This window comes from Eulemur rufifrons, chromosome 20 (genome assembly GCF_041146395.1).
Source record: "Eulemur rufifrons isolate Redbay chromosome 20, OSU_ERuf_1, whole genome shotgun sequence".
In the NCBI taxonomy this organism is placed as follows: Eukaryota; Metazoa; Chordata; class Mammalia; order Primates; family Lemuridae; genus Eulemur; species Eulemur rufifrons.
The window spans coordinates 46,631,374-46,649,812 of NC_091002.1; the positions used below are offsets into that span (position 1 = coordinate 46,631,374).

The following is an 18,439-nucleotide window of genomic DNA, read 5'->3' on the forward strand; positions in this document are numbered from 1 at the left end:
TAATTGATCACACTCAGTTTCGGAAAAGAAAATTTAGGACAAAATACTATCCTCAGCACATCTGCCAAGAGCATTAAGATTACCTAACTGGGCCGGGCGCGGTGGCTCACGCCTGTAATCCTAGCACTCTGGGAGACCGAGGCGGGTGGATCACTCGAGGTCAGGAGTTCGAGACCAGCCTGAGCAAGAGCGAGACCCTGTCTCTACTAAAAATAGAAAGAAATTATCTGGCCAACTAAAATATATATAGAAAAAATTAGCCGGGCATGGTGGTGCATGCCTGTAGTCCCAGCTACTCGGGAGGCTGAGACAGGAGGATCACTTGAGCTCAGGAGTTTGAGGTTGCTGTGAGCTAGGCTGACGCCACGGCACTCACTCTAGCCCGGGCAACAAAGCAAGACTCTGTCTCAAAAAAAAAAAAAAAAAAAAAAAAAAAAGATTACCTAACTGGAGTCTCCCAAACTTGGTTCTCGGAACTCTTAACTATTTCAACCTTCAGACAACCGGATATTACGAAAGCACCCAATTTCCTAGAATAAAATGCTCTTGCAATGTTTGTGCATATGAGAGACTCGTTTGCCTCAAGATACGAATGGGTTGCAGCAAAATGTCTCACTTTTCATTCATAAAATTCGTAGAGGGCTCAAATACCAGACTGAGAAATCAAGCCCCTTATTCACAAAGTGCTATACTGTCTATCACTGTAGGAGCTCATCTACCTGATTTCAGAGCCAAAGCTTATTACTTTTGTGTTACTTTTGTGTTACTTTTGTGTCTCATTTTTGTTGTCTGGTCTAGGTTGTCGTCCCTCAGGAAAAAAAAAAGTCACGCAAATCACAGCATTCTAATCTGTACCATGAAGTTCAGGGCCAGCCCCTTAGTATGCGAAGAATCAGCGCCAGGAGTTTGCCAAGGTGATGGGAACTGTCCAAACGTTGAGTTGGTGTGAAGTCTTTCTCTTCCTAGAGACTTGTGTTCAAATTCTGCCTCGTTTACTTCACTCTGTAACCTTGAGCAAGTTTGTCCATCTTTCCTTTCTTTTTACTTTTTATTATAGATAATTTCAAATGTGTACAAAGGTCAAGAATGCAATAGAGGCCGGGCGCGGTGGCTCACGCCTGTAATCCTAGCACTCTGGGAGGCCGAGGCGGGTGGATCGCTGGAGGTCAGGAGTTCGAGACCAGCCTGAGCAAGAGCGAGACCCCGTCTCTACTAAAAATAGAAAGAAATTATATGGACAACTAAAATATATATATGCAAAAAATTAGCCGGGCATGGTGGCGCATGCCTGTAGTCCCAGCTACTCGGGAGGCTGAGGCGGTAGGATCACTTAAGCCCAGGAGTTTGAGGTTGCTGTGAGCTAGGCTGACGCCACGGCACTCACTCTAGCCCGGGCAACAGAGTGAGACTCTGTCTCAAAAAAAAAAAAAAAAAAGAATGCAATAGAAACTGGGTGCCGGGGGCTGGGGAAAGGGGAACGAGGAGCGTCTGCTTATGGGGATGGGGTTTCACTTTGGGGCAATGAAGAGGGTTTGAAGTTAGATAGCAGTGTACAACTCTGAAAATACTCAAAACCACAGAATAGTAACACTTTTTAAAAGGGTAAATTTTATGGTACCTGAATTGTATCTTTATAAAGCTGTGTTTTAAAAAACTCTTTTAAAATTTCTGCGTGCAGTGAACACCAATGTATCACGCAGATTCCCCAGCTTTCAATGCATGGCCAGTCTTGTCTTACCTATACCTCCATCCACTGTCCCTTTCTTGAATTATTTTGAAGCAAATCTCATATATTTTATCTATAAACATTTCCGTACATATCTCTGAAAGCTAGGGACTTTTTTTTTTTTTTTTTTTTTTGAGACAGAGTCTCACTCTGTTGGCCAGGCTAGAGTGAGTGCCGTGGCACTAGCCTAGCTCACAGCAACCTCAAACTCCTGAGCTCAAGCGATCCTCCTGTCTCAGCCTCCCGAGTAGCTGGGACTACAGGCATGCACCACTATGCCCGGCTAATTTTTTCTATATATATATTTTTAGCTGTCCATATAATTTCTTTCTATTTTTAGTAGAGATGGGGTCTCGCTCTTGCTCAGGCTGGTCTCGAACTCCTGAGCTCAAACGATCCGCCCACCTCGGCCTCCCAGAGTGCTAGGATTACAGGCGTGAGCCACCGCGCCCGGCCTGCTAGGGACTTTTAAAAACAGTCAACATCATCACACCTACAACCATTAACTTCAATTACTTAATATTGTCACATATCTAGTCAGAGTTCAAATTTCCTTATGAACAATTTGTTTCTTCTGAATTAGGATCCAAATAGGCTTAGACATTGTGATTTGATGTGTTTTATAAGTCTCTTCACCTTTGTTTTTTTTTTTTGTTGTTGTTGTTGTTTGTGTGGTTTTTTGTTTTGTTTGTTTTGTGACAGGGTCTCGCTCTGTTGCCCGGGCTAGAATACAGTAGCATCATCATAGCTCACTGCGACCTCAAACTCCTGGGCTCAAGCAGTTGTCCTGCCTCAGCCTCCCAAGCGGCTGGGACTACAGACACGAACCACCATGCCCCACTAATTTTTCTATATTGTGTAGAGATGAGGTCTCCCTGTGTTGCTCTTAGTGGTCTCCAACTCCTGGCCTCAAGTGATCCTCCCACTTCAGCCTCCCAAAGTGCTATGAACACTGGAGCCACCACACCCTGCCCCTCTTCATCTTTACATTCTACCTCTTTCTTCCCCTTTGAAGTTGTTAAAGAAACCAGGTTGATTTTTTGACCAAATTAATACCCACTTCTTTCTCTCTCTCTCTCTTTCTCTCCCTCTCCCTCTCTCTCCCCTTCCTCACCCCCTTCTCAGTTCCTCATCAGTAAAATGGAAATCATAGTAGTAGCTACCTTTTAGGGCTGCTGTTTGGGTTAAAGAGTTACTATCAGCAACGTGGTTAGAAAGTGCCTGGTACACGGGAAGCACTTGGCGAATAGGAGCTGGTTTCAGGGTCTGGAAACCCTGCCCCTTGAGGTGAATGGTGAGCGTGGAGATGGTTCTTCAGGGCCAACTAAATCCTAGTCCTTCAGCGCATCTCTGGGTTCTCTCCTCCTCCCTGCCAGGCTGTCCCTGTGGGGGCGTCACTCCGGCAGACACTCTCCACAAGGTGGCAGAGCTGCCCACCAAGGGAGCTCAGCCCTGCCCAGGCTGACCTCCTCCTCCTCACCTCCTCAGAAGGCAGAAGAACCTTTCTCCCCGCATCCCAAAGACACTGGGCCCAGCTTGGAATCACTCGCTTCCCCCTGGCGCGTGAGCCAATCACTGGGTCTGAGACATGGGTGAGCAGACCAGCCTTGACCATCCTCTCCACCCTGGTTTAACAGCTTAGCCAGATGCTGAAAGGACTTTTTCCACAAGAAAGGGAAGGGAATGCTGATGGGGAAAGAATAGAAGATTTCTGTAACTAGTAAGCATTGTTATGATCTAGTAAATATCAACTATTGGTATTTTGCACAGGCTGGTTGGTAACCAACGTAGAACCAAAATTCATTCATTTATGCAAAAAATTTTTGGGCTACTATGCGCCCAGCATTGCTCTGAATGCTGGGGAAATAGAGACCCATACACACAAAGTCCCTGCTCAGAGAGCCTTACATTAAGAGTTATTTATTACACAATAGTTTCTGGTCCCATAAAAAAAAAAAAAAAAAAAAAAAAAGGTATGTTCCACGGGGCTTTTCTACGGTATTGAAAAACAGGAAGGGCCCTTCTGCCCGCCTGTTGTTCTAACGAATCTGTTATTCCCTTCTAACCTTGTCCTGCCGGTCTGATCTAGGCTCTCATTTTCTGTTGTCTTCCTTTTATTTCCCAAATAAGTGATGAGTTTTTGTTTTGCACTTTTTTATTTTAAATTCCATGATTTCTAGGTATATTAGCTAGATTTCTAGATTTTGTTTTGACCTCCGAAGTGTAAAGGATATTGATTCTTGTTTTAGAAAATAATGAATTGCAGGAAAGGAATATTTAAACTCTGCCCTATTTAAAATTTTTTTCTGATGAGTATATAAAACTGGAAGGATAGAATTTAGGTCTAATAGATTCCCACCCTAGCAACATGACCCTCAAGTCTTGGCTTGATGATGTAGCTGCATCTTCCTCATCTGAGGCACCATATCACCCATGCCCACCAACACAGAGGAGGTATAACAGTAGAGTTAGGAGACAGCAGAGTGAAGAGACCCACCTAGGAAAAACTTAGCAACACGGAAATCATCTGCTATTTTGTAGTGGCCTTACAAATATCACTAGCCACATGCATTACAATATGCTGTTTGAATGATTTGTCATGTCTGGACAGACTATAGGATAAACAGTCTGAGCAAGAGCGTGACCCCATCTCTACCAAAAACAGAAAAATTAGCCTGGTGTAGTGGTGCACACCTGTAGTCCCAGCTACTTGGGAGGCTGAGGCAGGAGGATCGCTTGAGCTCAGGAGTTTGAGGTTGTTGTGAGCTACGATGATGCCACTGCACTACAGCCTGGGTGACAGAGCAAGACCCTATGTCAAAAAGAAAAGATCATAGGATATTACTCATAACCTCAGCCTCAATGACTCCTTGCTCTTCCCTGTGAATCTGCTTAACGGAACTTGCTAATTCCCATCCCTTTTTTTTCTTACATGTTCTTGATGTCACAGCCAGGAACAAGCTCTGCCTGTGTGCTGCCCTGTCCCTGCCTCTCCCATATCTTGCCTTCTTCATGAAGCCTTCCCAAGTACTTCCCCTTCTCCCATCTCTGTCCTCCTCTCCATGGATGTCCACTGTGAACTTGTTGCTAAGTCAGTTTGTATTCATTCTGTGGAGTCATGGTTCCTTCCCTGTCATCTGCTGTCCTCTGCAGCACGTCAACGACTTGGCCCTCAAAATTAATTTCCAGCAACGATATCATTTTAAAACAGTGATAATCTCAGCCAGAAATCAGCCAGCTATTTCAAATCGTAAATATGTACTAGTGCTCAAACTTACAGGGACTACAGGTGGGACAAGAGAAGACAAGACAATAAGTGTTGTAATGGCAAGAAGAGGGACATGAGAGGAGACAGAGCTGGTTGGGGACAGAACTTGAGCCAGGGTTGGAAGAATGGGTACTATTTTGTCTAAATGAAATTAAAATGCAAACTTTACAGAGTCTGCCACACTGTAATTTCTCTCTAGATGTTGGGTCTGAATTTAGGAAAGGTAAAAAGAGTTCACAGGTGATGATGAACTGCGTGAGCTAGTGGTGGTTTCAGATACATGACAAACGACTGGTTTGTCCAATTTCAGAGAGACAGTAGTAATGGGAGTGTGGTGTTCGGCGTGGCCCTGGGTGCGGAGCCAGCACTCAGATGTTAACCACAGGTATCGTGAACAGAGACCAGGAGGTGTGGGGGGGGGGTTCAGAGCAGCAAAGTGTGTAAATGAGACAGACAGATGGAGTGGGGACTGTGTCCTTCAAGGCATTTGGCTTGACTTGTTTTATCTTGGCTGTCATAAGGCCAGTTTTAGGGAGCAGGAAGGAAGAAATGCTGACCGCTACCGGGAATTTGGCCCGGTGGCCTCTCCTCGGGGCAGTGTGCTCGGTCTGCTCGGTGGGAGTCTCCCGCAGTGTTCAAGGGACGAGAATGCTGCGTGTTCGTACACCGAACTCTTCAAAGTAGGAACTTCACCCTAAAGCAGAAGGGTGTTTTTTTTTTCCTTCTTCTTTTGTGGTTTCACACAGCAAATGAGTGACAATCTCTCCTTGCAGACAAAGTGAGACGTCAGGCACTGACGGGTGAGTGTGGCCTGTATTTCTGGTTCCCTCCTCCTTCACGCCTTTCATTTTACTCTTACCGTGCTTTCCAGAAAGTCTGCCTGCTGGGAGAATCTTTTTGACAGCTTCCCATGCGTTGTCACATAGCTCCATAGAATTCAGTTTCTGAGAACCAGCCAGAAGCATGCAGTGACATTGCATAATCCTCCTCTGAAGCCGGAGATATTAGCCCGAGCGCTCGGAGGAGCCGCTTCACATCCCCGACATGAAAGGGACGGCAGTCATGGATGGCGTGCCCAAGGTGAGTGATGGGGCCGTGTGGACAGGCGGGAACGAGGGGAGCAGCCCACGATGGCTCAGGACAGCAGCTGGCTTTGGTTCTGAGTGTCTAACGAAGGCACGGGATGAATGCTAGTGATGTGAGTTCGAGGTGGGCAAGTTTAAGGTAAGTTTGAGTGTGGGATATAGATGTACTGCAGAGCTTCTTGCCCATTTGAGTCTGAGATGGGTGAAAATGACTTTGTAGTAGAAATCAGCAAACGTGGCTGACAGCACAGTCCATCACTTTGTGTCCATTCACCACCCAACAAACTTCAGCAAGACGTGAGTCTCTGCCCTGCCCTACCCTGAGCTCTTCTTTCCCTGCACCCTGAAGACACTCACGTTGTTCACAACTGTCCTGAGTGATGTCTGTGGTGGCTTCGCAATGGCAGAGCCCAGACCTTGGCTTCAGCCTCCCATGCTGAAGTGGCACTCTCAGTGCTATTACACGTTAACCTGTGTGTCTGTCGTGTGAGTGAAGTTGGAACTTTCTTACAGACTTCAAGTCTGTGTCGTGAATCAAAAAAGATTCACTATTTAGAAAGTTTAAATGGCCAGCATATAAAAAAATTTACTCAGACACAGAGAAAATGAAGCTCAAGGTTGGTATTTTTTATCTTGCTACACCTTTTAAAAATTTTAAGTAGAACAGGAAAAAAAGAAATGAAACAATTAGCGAATGGGGAGCCTGCTAATAGGAATTAAATGCTATTTATTTATTACAACACTAATAATAAATGTGACTAGTGGAGTTTATGCATCAGTGACCCGTGATATCCTCTCTTAGGTAGATTATGTGTAAATATCTTGGCTTCCCTAGAATTTTGTCCCCAACTATCTACTTTGAAAATTTTCAAACCATTGGAAAAATTGAAAAAAATAAAATTCAGTAAACACCTGCATATCCTTCACCTAGATTGACTGATTTGTGGTACTTTGTCATGTTTGTGTTCATCTGTTTGTATATATTTAGACGTAAGAAGACACTTTGCTTTTACTGTCGTTAATCCATTTGAAAATAAAGGGAGATATAATGACATTTCACCCCTAAGTACTTCATCATGTGTCTCCTAAGAACACAGACACTCTCCTACAGAATCACATCTCTTTATCAGACCCAGGAACATTTGGCACTGATTTCATAACGCCATTCTAATATGCAATCCACATTCACATTTTCCAAAAATATTCTTTTTAGCTTTTTTGGATGTTGTTACTTATTTGTGTGTGTGTTTGTTTTTCCAGTCCAGAATTCATTCCAGGATTACACATTGTGTTGTCAGGTCTCAGTTATCATTACTCTAGAATAATCCCTCACCTCTTTTTTCTTTCCTAACTTTTTTTTTCTGAATAGCCTAGATTTTTTATGATTTAGGCTTTACAGTGTGTGAGTAACATGCATCTAGATCTTCACTCTGCTGTCTCCTAACTCTACAACTTCCTCTGTGTTGATGGGGATGGGTGATGCGGTATCTCAGATGAGGAAGATGCAACTAGATTCAGCCTCAGTTAAAGAGCAACTGTTCTTTGCTCCTCTTCCATCTCAACTCTGAGTGGAATGCTTCTAGACTCTCTCAAGGAAGGTCCAGGTAAAGACACAGAACTTAAAAAACTTCCACATTCTCAAGGTTGGTTCAGATGCGACAGACTATGGTGGCATCAGATGTGTCCACCGCTTGCTGGGACTTGGCTTGCTTCAATGCTTCTGGGCAAGAAAGGTTGGTGAAGTTTCATTTATGAGTGGGGAGCAGTTTCAGGCTCTCCTTGTACCCGGGCTTTCTTATTTAGTGCTGCCTCTCTTGTGTCTACAGCAGAGCCTGCACATAGTAGGTGCTCAATAAATGCTTTGTAGTAGTGTGTGAATGAATGGGAGGTTACAGGGAGTGCAGGGGGAGCCCTTGTGGCATAGCCCCACTGTGAGGACAGGAACGCTACTTTCTAGTCACCAAGTGTCTGGGAAGAGAAGCCATCCCTGACTCTCAGCTCTGGCCCCGGCCTAACCTGCCACTCAGCCTAGACCCTTGAGAATTGGCTGCCTCTTTCTCCCATGGTCAGATGTTGCCTTAGATTTGAGCTGTTGTAATTGAAATCAAGGTCACAAGAACCTGTGGCCTCCATGTGACCTTGTCCAGCAACTTCCTCCCTTCACCCATCCCACAAAACAAAATAACCCAGATGCAATACCTAACTTGAAAACACAACACACAGTCCATTGCTCAACCACTCACCCGACTCATAGTTATTGGGCTGCGGGGGCTCAGGGTGATGGAGACAGAGCTGATATTCCAGTGGAGTCGACAGGCCAGCAGATGAGTAAATGCGCACATGAGTTCAGGTGGTGATAATGACGGTAACTGCCATAAAGAACATAAAACAGGGAGCTCTAACGGAGGCGATGGATGGAAAGGGCTGCTTGGAGACCCCCGTCATGGGAAAAGCACCCCAGGCAGAGGGAACAGCAGTTGCAAAGGCCCTGCAGTGGGAATGAATTCAGCGTAGTAGAGTATCCGTGAAAAGGCTGGTGGGGTTGGAGTGGAGTAAACATGAGGAGAGAGTGGTCAGAAGTGAGAGCTGGGCTGTGAGCAGCCTCACTTGGGGCCGTGTAAGAGCTTTGAAATCATTCTAATTGCAGAGGAAGCCACTGGCCCACTTAAAGCAGGAGATGATGTGGTCTGATTTATGTTTTCAAGGTCACTCAGGCTGCTTTGCAACGAATGGACCGCAGGGAGGAAAGAGCAGATGCAGGGAGGAAAGAGCAGATGCAGGGAGGTGAAGTCAGAGACCTAAGTGTAGGTGGTTTCTTTTTCCATTTTGGATGGTACCCTACTGTTCTCAGTGGACGTGGAGAAGAATCCTGTGCTCTGTCTTTTGAAAAAATAAAAGTTTTGGTGTTAGAGACTATTGGGGGGGCGGTGAGCAGAAAGAATAGTAAATCAAGGAGTAAACAGCTTTTATTTAACTATGCTATGTTTGATTCAGGGAGACAATGTACCTTACATTCCTTTGACAAATAGTGTGCTAGGCACTGTTCTAAATGCCACCAAGGACAAGTACCTGGTCCCCTTTCTCGTATTTAATAAATTGTTATTATGGTTAATAAAAAATCTATTACATCAATACTGCCATGGGATCAAAATATAATTTAAAAATCATTATTTGTTCCCCTGTTTTATAACCTATATTCTATGAGCATTTTATTCCCTATAGAGTGTACTTAGAGAAAAAAAAAAACAAAAAAAAAAAAACTAAAGAGAATGCCACACCCTGTCAAAACTTAAAAAGTCTGCTACAAGACTATTCAAAGGACCGTGGCCCACGTGATAATGGAATGGGGAAGCAACCTTCGAAACACAACATGGTCACTCTGGAGCTGCTGGACTGCGATGACTCAGGGAGGAAATGACAAGGGCCTGGGGGGGAAATAGGTTAAAAGGAGGAAGGTGGGGGGCTGGTTAGAAAGATGCTGCTGAGGGGGAGATTAGAAGAGTCCAACATGAGTTGCAAAAAAGGGAAATAATTTTCTTAGGAACCATTTCCAAATGTATTGCTCATGTACCATTAGTTCAGAAGAAGAGGAGTGTTGTGTACACACTCACCAGAAGCAGTTAGCACTGAGAACACAGCACATCCTCCTGCACCAGGGACCGCATCTCCCAGCCCATAGCACTAGAGGTTCCGGTCTCTTCAACCCCCTAGGAAACAAGTGTAGACCACAGCAATGTCATTCACAGGCACTTCTGGGCCACTGGTCTGGCCACTCCAGAGAGTTTCTGCACGTGCTTATACATTAGTGAATGTACTATTCTTTTTAAGCTGTTGCTTCACCTTAGAGTCAAGAACAGCTTTTGTTTGTTGTGCATCTGTCTGTCACAGACGGGCCCGGGTAGTCTGGCTTTGGGAGGCTAGGGGGGTTGGCAGGGAAGTGGGGTAAGAAAGCAGTAGGACTCTTCTCCCTTGGAGGTGTTTGCCATCTGGTTAACAATAAGTAAAAAGTGCCTTGTGGATTGTTCACTTCGGATTCAGAATTTAAACTCACCCACAGTCAAAAGGGGAGTAAACGCACAAGAGTCAGTTATTAACAGCAAGTACCTCAAGGTACCCCTTTCTTAGGCTGGTCTTTCCCAAAGTGAGGAAATCAACCACTGGGAAACAGGGTCGTAACATAAGAGGTTCTCTCTAAAAACTTCCTTTGGGCATCCCAAATGGGGTTGAGATGGGTTTATCTGAAGTCCATTATCGACAACAAAAGGCATCAACCTTGTGAACTGGAATACATTCGCACCAATAGAATGAAAGAAGAAAAGGTTAAACAACAAGATGGCTCCTTGCTTTCCTAAACACTCAAAAAATTACCCTGGAAAAATAGAGAATTCAGAGAACAAGCATGAAACTCCACTCATTTCTCTGTGATACATTAAACAGCTTGAGCCAGTTTTGTATTCTTCCTGATTAATCAAATGGAAAAATCACACAGTGCAGAGACCCTGACTGCTGGCCTACCAGATGATTCTAGGTGTGGCACACAGAAATTTTTTTTTAATATTACTTACTGTATCTTAATGTGCATTAGAAAAAACTAAAACTGGCTCATCAATTTCATAGGTAATATTGCTTAGGGAGAGTTGGTTTTTAAAAATTGGCTCAATTTGTTAATTTTAAAAATGTGCAGGGGGCACGCCAGGAAGCATGCAGTCACTAGACACAAAGTTTGAGAAACAGGCTTAGAAAAGCTTTATCCTAATTAGAGTTGGCATAACTGCTTATGACCAATCAAATAACATAAAGGTCCTTCTTTCTCCATGCCTTTCCTCCCTTTTTCTTTTCAAAAAAGGAAAGATGGAAGGAAAGGAAATTATTAAATAGAAAGGAAATGCACCTACATGTTACTTTCTTTGTAATCCCTCTAATGGCTCTCATGAACTAAGAGGTAAGAGCAGGGAAAGAAAGAAGCCATGCAAAATGTAGGTTTTGCAGCTGGATAGGAACTTGGAGATCACCCTATAATAAGCTACCTCACTTTCAGATGAAGAAACCAAGGCCCAGAGAAGTTCTCAGTTACTCACCCCCCTCCCTCGGTGAGTGTTCCATGGGTAAGGGTGGAATTCTCCACCACGTACCTCAACCCAGCATTCCTTCCACACCCTCAGTTTCCCAAACCAAATATCTTAGCCAGTAACTCAGGGACTTGTCTAGCAAGGAGTAGACTTGGAGATGGGAGGCAGTGGGACAGCTGTGGTTAAATACACTAGGATCTCGGAGCACTTTGAGCTCTAGAATGCAGTGTGGTATGACATGGGCCCATCGGGGGCCACATCCAAGAAAATCAGTCATTTGAAGGCCTGGGAGACCTTTATTGCATCATTTCAGTCCCTTTATTTAAAATTTCTTCTTTTCTGCTAAACATCCTATAATACACACATTTCAGTCCTGAGCTTAGATCAAGGGAACCTGGTCACCCCTTCCCCATAGCACACATTGTCAGACATACAGTAGGTGTTTATAAATAAATGCTGGTTCAGTGAAGCACTAAAAGTACAGTTTAGAAAGGTGCCCATGAATAGGGGAAGTATCCAAGCTAGCAGATCTGGGCAAGACCCAAACCTATTAGAAAACCACAGTATTCAGGTATCAGGGGAAAAAAATGTTTCATTTCCACCGGTCCCTTTGGAATTTTTTTCTGGCCACAACCTCTTCCTCAAAGTCCCAATAAAAGGCAGTGCCATCTACAGTTACAGAAGTCCCTGTAATGTGTGGTTTTTTGTCTAAACCATCAGGAAGAATTCAAAGCCGATGGGTCAGAGTTCAGTGTTATGGAGAAACCAGTTAAAGTTTGTGCTTGCTGACAGAATATGCCATTGTCCAGGATGGTTTTTAGAGGTGTTAGGAAACCAAAGAGTCATCCTTTTATTTAAGTTTTTCTTTTTCTCTCATATCCAAGTTCACCAGGTTTATTCACTTCTTTGTCCCCGGTACCGGTGGATAAACCGGCCACAATGCCTATTTGCATCCAGGTGGATGGAGGGAACCAATGGGAATGTTGGAGAGAACACACCATGCACCAAATGGCCCATCCTTTCCCAGGGCTGTTGGTTTCAGCCCAGATCTACTGGCAAGGACAGCTGCAGAAAAGGCACTGTTCCTGCTCACATGCTTTAGATCCCAGCCCGCACGGCATTCCTGCACACACTCCTACAGAAAGATTTTCCTTCCAAAGCAATTTCTTCTGGTGTTTTCTGGGATATGGAAAATAATTACAAAAATAATTTCTTTAAAAGATCAAGATGAAGGTAAATGTGAGTATCTGAGTTTCTCTCCTCTGACATCCATTTCCTGCAACTGTTTGATTGCTTGTGACTCTGAGTTACCTTGTACAGGGGTCCAAAACTTGCTATTTCAAATTTTTACCCTGTGTTTAGGAAGTAGGTAACGATGTTTTCCAAATAACTATCACGCCATTGGAAACAACTGAAAGTTGTTTCAGGTAGCAGGTTTTGAAACAGAAAATAGAGAATTTATATTTTGTTTAGAAAGTTATATTGAATTTAGTTAAGGTTTTTTTTAAAGCTTACATGTTACTTTAAATATAAAATTAATTGGGAAAATGCAGTTTCAACATCATACTTTCAGTTAAATGACTTCAAATCATCTGCTGTGCATGCTGCAGCCTTTCATTCAAGAATTTTCAACTTTTTCCAAAGGGGAACTGAAGCGGAAACTCAGTTATTTTCCTACCCTATTTAGCAAATGGATATTAAGCAACAAAACAAAACAAAAAAATCCAGCAGTTTTCCTTCAGCATCTCTTTATTTAACTACTTTGCTAAGTTTTTTTTTTTTTAAAAAAGCAGCTCCAAAGGAAACAACTCTCCTTTATGTTGCAGAATGATGCAAGAAATTACTTAGCTATCACCTCATTTAAAAAATTCGAAATATTTCTGATAATGAAATGCAGATTACTGAAACAAAGCTGTCTTAAGTTTTCCAACCTCATAAATTAATTCTCACCACATTAGGCATGACCAATTACAGGGGAATAATTTAATATAGTCGCAAATTCTCAGAGCAAGTTCTAGTTATGAAACATACCATTTTGGTATTTTAAGTGACTCTCAGTTCCCCATTACTTATGGAATGTTACTTTTAAACGCAAATGTTGATATGGAGAGCTACTGAAATTCACAAGGGAAAATAGAATTAGGATCACAGCTTCTTTCTTGGACAACTATGTCAAAGGGAGATGAATAAAGAGGAGGGAAGGAAGAAGAGGGGACAAAAGGAAGGCAGGAATCAGCTGCAAAAATTAGGGCTAGAATGGGAGAGAAAAATGAATGGTTGGTAGAGGGGATGGGGAGGAGGAGGTGCTGGTTAGCTGGCGTTCTGTGTCAACTGCAGACCTCATGGTAGGACTCCAGGAGGGAGGAAAGTTAGCAAATGGTTTCCCCGGATGCTTTCCCCAATGCCACACACGTGCAATGCACAGCTACTGTGTCCTGCTACTGCACATCCTAACTGTGACTGGGGGTAACATGTCCCATCGTGGGAGGCCTCCCGCCCAGCTCAGATCTTTGTGCACAGGAGCCAAATCACTCTGCACTTGGCCAAGGAAGAGCAGAGGGGTCAGGGGGTGTTGGGGTGGTAGGAAGGGTAAGGAGCCTCCCCCCAGGTGCTTAGAGACCTGTTCAATGCCTCCCTAACTTGTCTGAACCAGGCTAGATATACCTTTAAAGCTCTTCCAGCCTTCCTCCAGCCTAAACTCCTGTGATTCTTAATGCACCTACAGTTAGATCCCATGTAATTTAACAAATAGCTGTTGTCGCCTTCTCTGTGTGCCTTCACTGTGGCCCTCCTCTCCAAATTGCTAGGAAGAGGTAAACACAAAATTAGCTGGTTCTCAAAAACTGCCGGCATCTTCCGTGCTGTACCTGGTGAAGGTCCTTTGAGGGACGGGCAATATGAAGTATTTGGATGATGTTTCTCATCCCGGAAGTTCCAGGATGTGAGAAATCTTCCTTTATGTGGGAAACTGCTGGTGGCCAAGATTTAAAGGTTGACTCGGAGTCAAGATTTCTTTCTATCAAGTCCAGGAGCAGGCCGGGCGCGGTGGCTCATGCCTGTAATTCTAGCACTCTGGGAGGCTGAGATGGGCGGATCGTTTGAGCTCAGGAGTTCGAGACCAGCCTGAGCAAGAGCGAGACCCCATCTCTACTAAAAATAGAAAGAAATTATATAGACAGCTAAAAATATATATAGAAAAAATTAGCCGGGCATGGTGGCACATGCCTGTAGTCCCAGCTACTCGGGAGGCTGAGACAGGAGGATCCCTTGAGCTCAGGAGTTTGAGGTTGCTGTGAGCTAGGCTGACGCCACGGCACTCACTCTAGCCTGGGCAACAGAGTGAGACTCTGTCTCAAAAAAAAAAAAAAAAAAAAAAAAAAAAAAAAAGGCCGGGCGCGGTGGCTCATGCCTGTAATCCTAGCACTCTGGGAGGCCGAGGCGGGTGGATCGCTCGAGGTCAGGAGTTCGAGACCAGCCTGAGCAAGAGCGAGACCCCGTCTCTACTAAAAATAGAAAGAAATTATCTGGCCAACTAAAATATATATATACAAAAAATTAGCCGGGCATGGTGGCGCATGCCTGTAGTCCCAGCTACTCGGGAGGCTGAGGCAGTAGGATCGCTTAAGCCCAGGAGTCTGAGGTTGCTGTGAGCTAGACTGACGCCACGGCACTCACTCTAGCCCGGGCAACAGAGCGAGACTCTGTCTCAAAAAAAAAAAAAAAAAAAAAAAAAAGGTCCAGGAGCAGAAAGGGTTTGAGCGATAATGGCAAGCAGCTCTTAAATTCACCAACACAGAAGTCATTTTCTTCCAATAGAACAGAATCCTTTTTTTAAAACTAGATTTTTATATTGAAAAAGAAAAACGTCTACACTTGGTTTTAATAATTCAAACTGTATAAATGAACATGAGCCGAAAGTGTCTTCTTGTAATCCCAAATCTCTAGCTCCCCAGACCCTACCCAGAGAGACCCCCCAACAACTTACATCATCTTCCAGAAAGATGCTTTACCTATAAAAGCATAAATGGGACATACCATGTGCACAGTGTCTCATTTTGTTCTTTTTTTTAAAATTTAATACTACATTTTGGAGATTGTTCTTTTTTCATGGCTATAGGGTAGTCCATTATACAAATGTTCATCAGCTTCTTTTCCCTCTCCCAGGAGGCACACTTTGTCATTCACTCATCCGGTGTCTAGTGTTATGCGCATGCCATCTTTTAATAGAGTCTGTGCTGAGCAGTACAGTTTGTAGGCTAAGAGGACAGAGTCCAGATTCAAAACTGCATGTTCCAATCTTGGTTTGGCCAAGTGAGATAATCAGTGCTAACTACTTATCACAATGCCTGGGACAGAGTTGAAACACTGAGTTACCCTTATTAACCAGGCATTGTCCAAATAGTAGACAACAAAATTAACACAGTTCCTGAGTGATTGGAATGCAACTGACACTCCTCCCAAGGAAAGTAGGCTGGTTTCATTAAGACCTAATTTGCATCCAGAAGATTAAAGAGAATTTTTCTCCCTGTTTGATAAATTATAGGAAAATGATACTAGTGTTAAGAAGTCTGTATTGTTGTGTGGGGTTTGCAAAATGGAGACCCTTTCTAGATCATCTTTACTGTGACTCCTTAAGCTGGGCATGGTGGAGCACGCCTGTCGTCCCAGCTACTCAGGAGGCTGAGGCAGAAGGATCACTTGAGCCCAGGAGTTGGAGGCTGCAGGGTGCTATCATCGTGCCTGTGAAGAGCCGCTGCACTCTAGCCTGGGCAGCATAGCCAGACTCTGTCTCTAAACAAACAAACAAACAAACAAAATTTTGTTTACCCCTCTCTCATCTTTCTGGAGATTATCTCAAAAAATGTTGTTCCCCATCAGAAATCTCTCCCAAAGGAAGTGTCATCTAGATACTTGGCTTCTTCCTCAGGGTTGTCCTTCCTCCTCTGTCTGTCTTCCCTTTTTGGAGAATGTGGGTGGGAAAAATGGAGGCGGTGAGGGGATTTTTCTGATGCTCTTGGAAACTTTTCTTTCCTTTTTTTTTTTTTTTTTAAACATAATGTGCTTTTAAAAATGATAGCAAATAAACATTTACCAGCCAACAGATAACAGCATTCTCTCTGCTTTGATCTTTCCTAGTCTATCTTTGAATGTATATAATGTGAAATACTTCCGAGTACATTCAAGGGGAGACCATTGTCTTTAAAGACGATCAAAGAGCTTTCTCCATTCTGCATTTACTCCTCATGTCGGGTTTGGGCTCAGTGACCTCCTAAAGACATATAACAGGATATTTCACTCATCTCAAAGTAAAAGCTCCTACATCCGTGGAAATCCTTCATGGACTTCAGGGATTCACATGTCCCACACATCATTTTTAGTGTGTGCTTTTAAAAAAAAAAAAAAATCGTGGTTTATATATAACTAACAATTCTCTCATGGCCCTTAAAGGGGAAGTATGAACAATTCTGTCACTTTGTCTTGATACTAAGAATTCTTGGAAGTAAGACATGGAGTCTGGAGGAGGCTGAAATGCTAGACATGGACATCTTTCAAAGAAGGATTTTAGTAGAAGAAAAATGTCTTTGTTGACTTTGCAGATGGACATCTTTGCACAGAGCAGAGGCCCAGAAGTCACTTGCTGCTTGGGGTTTCTTCCACATTTACCTTCCCCGTTGCTTGTTTGGGGCACTTACTTATTTACCACTCCCACTGTGGGCTGGTGACCTCATGGTATGATTTTCCATTGCAAGGAAATAATGATATTGTTGGCTATTTAGAGGCCAACTATCTTATGATCTCTATTCTCCTACCCTTAGCGACTAACTTTTTAGTTTTAGAAGTAACAGAGCTTAAAGGGGGTGTATGAAAGATAAAATGTGGAGGCAGCAGGATTGGGCCATGGTGCTGCTCTGACTCCTGTGATGGAAGAGAGGGAAGGAGCTGGGGAGGGTAGAGAGAGCCTCAAACTGTGCAGCAGCTTGGACACAGTCTTGAGCAACTCAGTCACAGGGCTTTGGAGCAAAGATTATCCATTAGAAGAGTCCTACATTAGGCAGAAATGCTCAGAGCCCCTGGCTATTAACTTTGGGTTTGCAAAGAAAACCTGGGTGAGGCCTCTAAGATCCCAGCAGCAGAGTGCTTCCCCTGGCCAGAGCAGCGATGTTTTAGAATCTGCCTGAGTGTGCCACTGTCTGCACCGCACCCAGATGTCTTACACCTGGCCTGCCTCACTTACATGTATTTCTTGCCCAGCTCCTATTTGAGTTTGCTGCCCCTTCCCATGGATGTCTTTAAGCCTAGCTCCTTCTAGATTTACATGCATTTGGAGTTAAGGGCAGATTAGAGTAGGAAACAGACTTGGACTTGGGAGGCTGTGTGGAGAACTGGCAATAGCAGACTTCAGAGTCAAACAGGTGCAAGTTTGAATCCCTGCTCTGCCACTTGCTGCTGTGAGACCTCAGGCAGGTCACTTAGCCTCTCCTAGTCTCGAGCACCACAAAGCACTCAAATGAGGCCAGCAGTGCAAACGATGCCCCCCACCCCCAGCTCTGTTCCTCTGAGTTTCCGCAGCGTTGCTCTTTGGAGTAAACTGAACAGAATCAAAGTGGAAGGTAAGGCAGAGAGGCAAACTGTGCACGTGGTGCGCGCATGTCACCCAGGAACTGTGCCCATCCCGGCCTATAAAGGGGATTTCCATCCTGGGAACAGAGATGATGGAGAAACGTAACTGAAGCTGCAGCAGGTTGCTTTTCTACCAGCTCATCGCAGCTGCTCCTGTCTGGAACTGGGACGGTTGGGGATGGCCCTTCACGCCCCTGTGGCAGACAGAAAGTATGGGGGCCAGTTCGCTCTCTCTGCTGCTTACTTCCCCTGGTCCATTCAGCAGTGTGGTCCTGCAGGCACACTCCTGCTCTCTTTGCAAGGCTCACCTCGAGGTTGCATCAAGTCCTTTGCCAGCTGCTCCCCACAGCTTTCGGAAATCCAGCCTCATCCAAGCCATGGGCATCTCCCACTGTTCTGGTGCAATCTGTTTTCCATCCAGCAACCAGACATAAACTGCAGCCACTACCAAAACCAAGACCCAGGTCCTGTGTTTATCTCTCACCAGGCAGCCTGGTCATTTTTCAATTCCTCCAACTCCACACACACACACACACACACACACTCACTCCAGCCTCCACACATTTCTCTTCCTCTGCCTGGATGCTCTCCCCCCAACTCCAGATCTGACTAACTCCTACTCACCCCCAGATGGAAGCTTCCGTGGCTGCTTTCTCAGGTAAACTTTCCC

The 18,439-nt window shown here is 44.3% G+C and overlaps 1 protein-coding gene across 1 annotated transcript in view; it reads left to right on the top strand.

The window, feature by feature from the left end:
* The first annotated feature begins 5,317 nt into the window (after positions 1-5,317).
* Positions 5,318-18,439, top strand: part of CASS4 (Cas scaffold protein family member 4) — a 43,646-nt gene continuing 30,524 nt past the window's right edge. The window contains exons 1-3 of the mRNA XM_069495784.1: positions 5,318-5,379; positions 5,521-5,674; positions 6,003-6,074. Coding sequence (XP_069351885.1) covers positions 5,318-5,379; positions 5,521-5,674; positions 6,003-6,074 — 288 coding nt within the window. The remainder of the gene's footprint in view (positions 5,380-5,520; positions 5,675-6,002; positions 6,075-18,439) is intronic.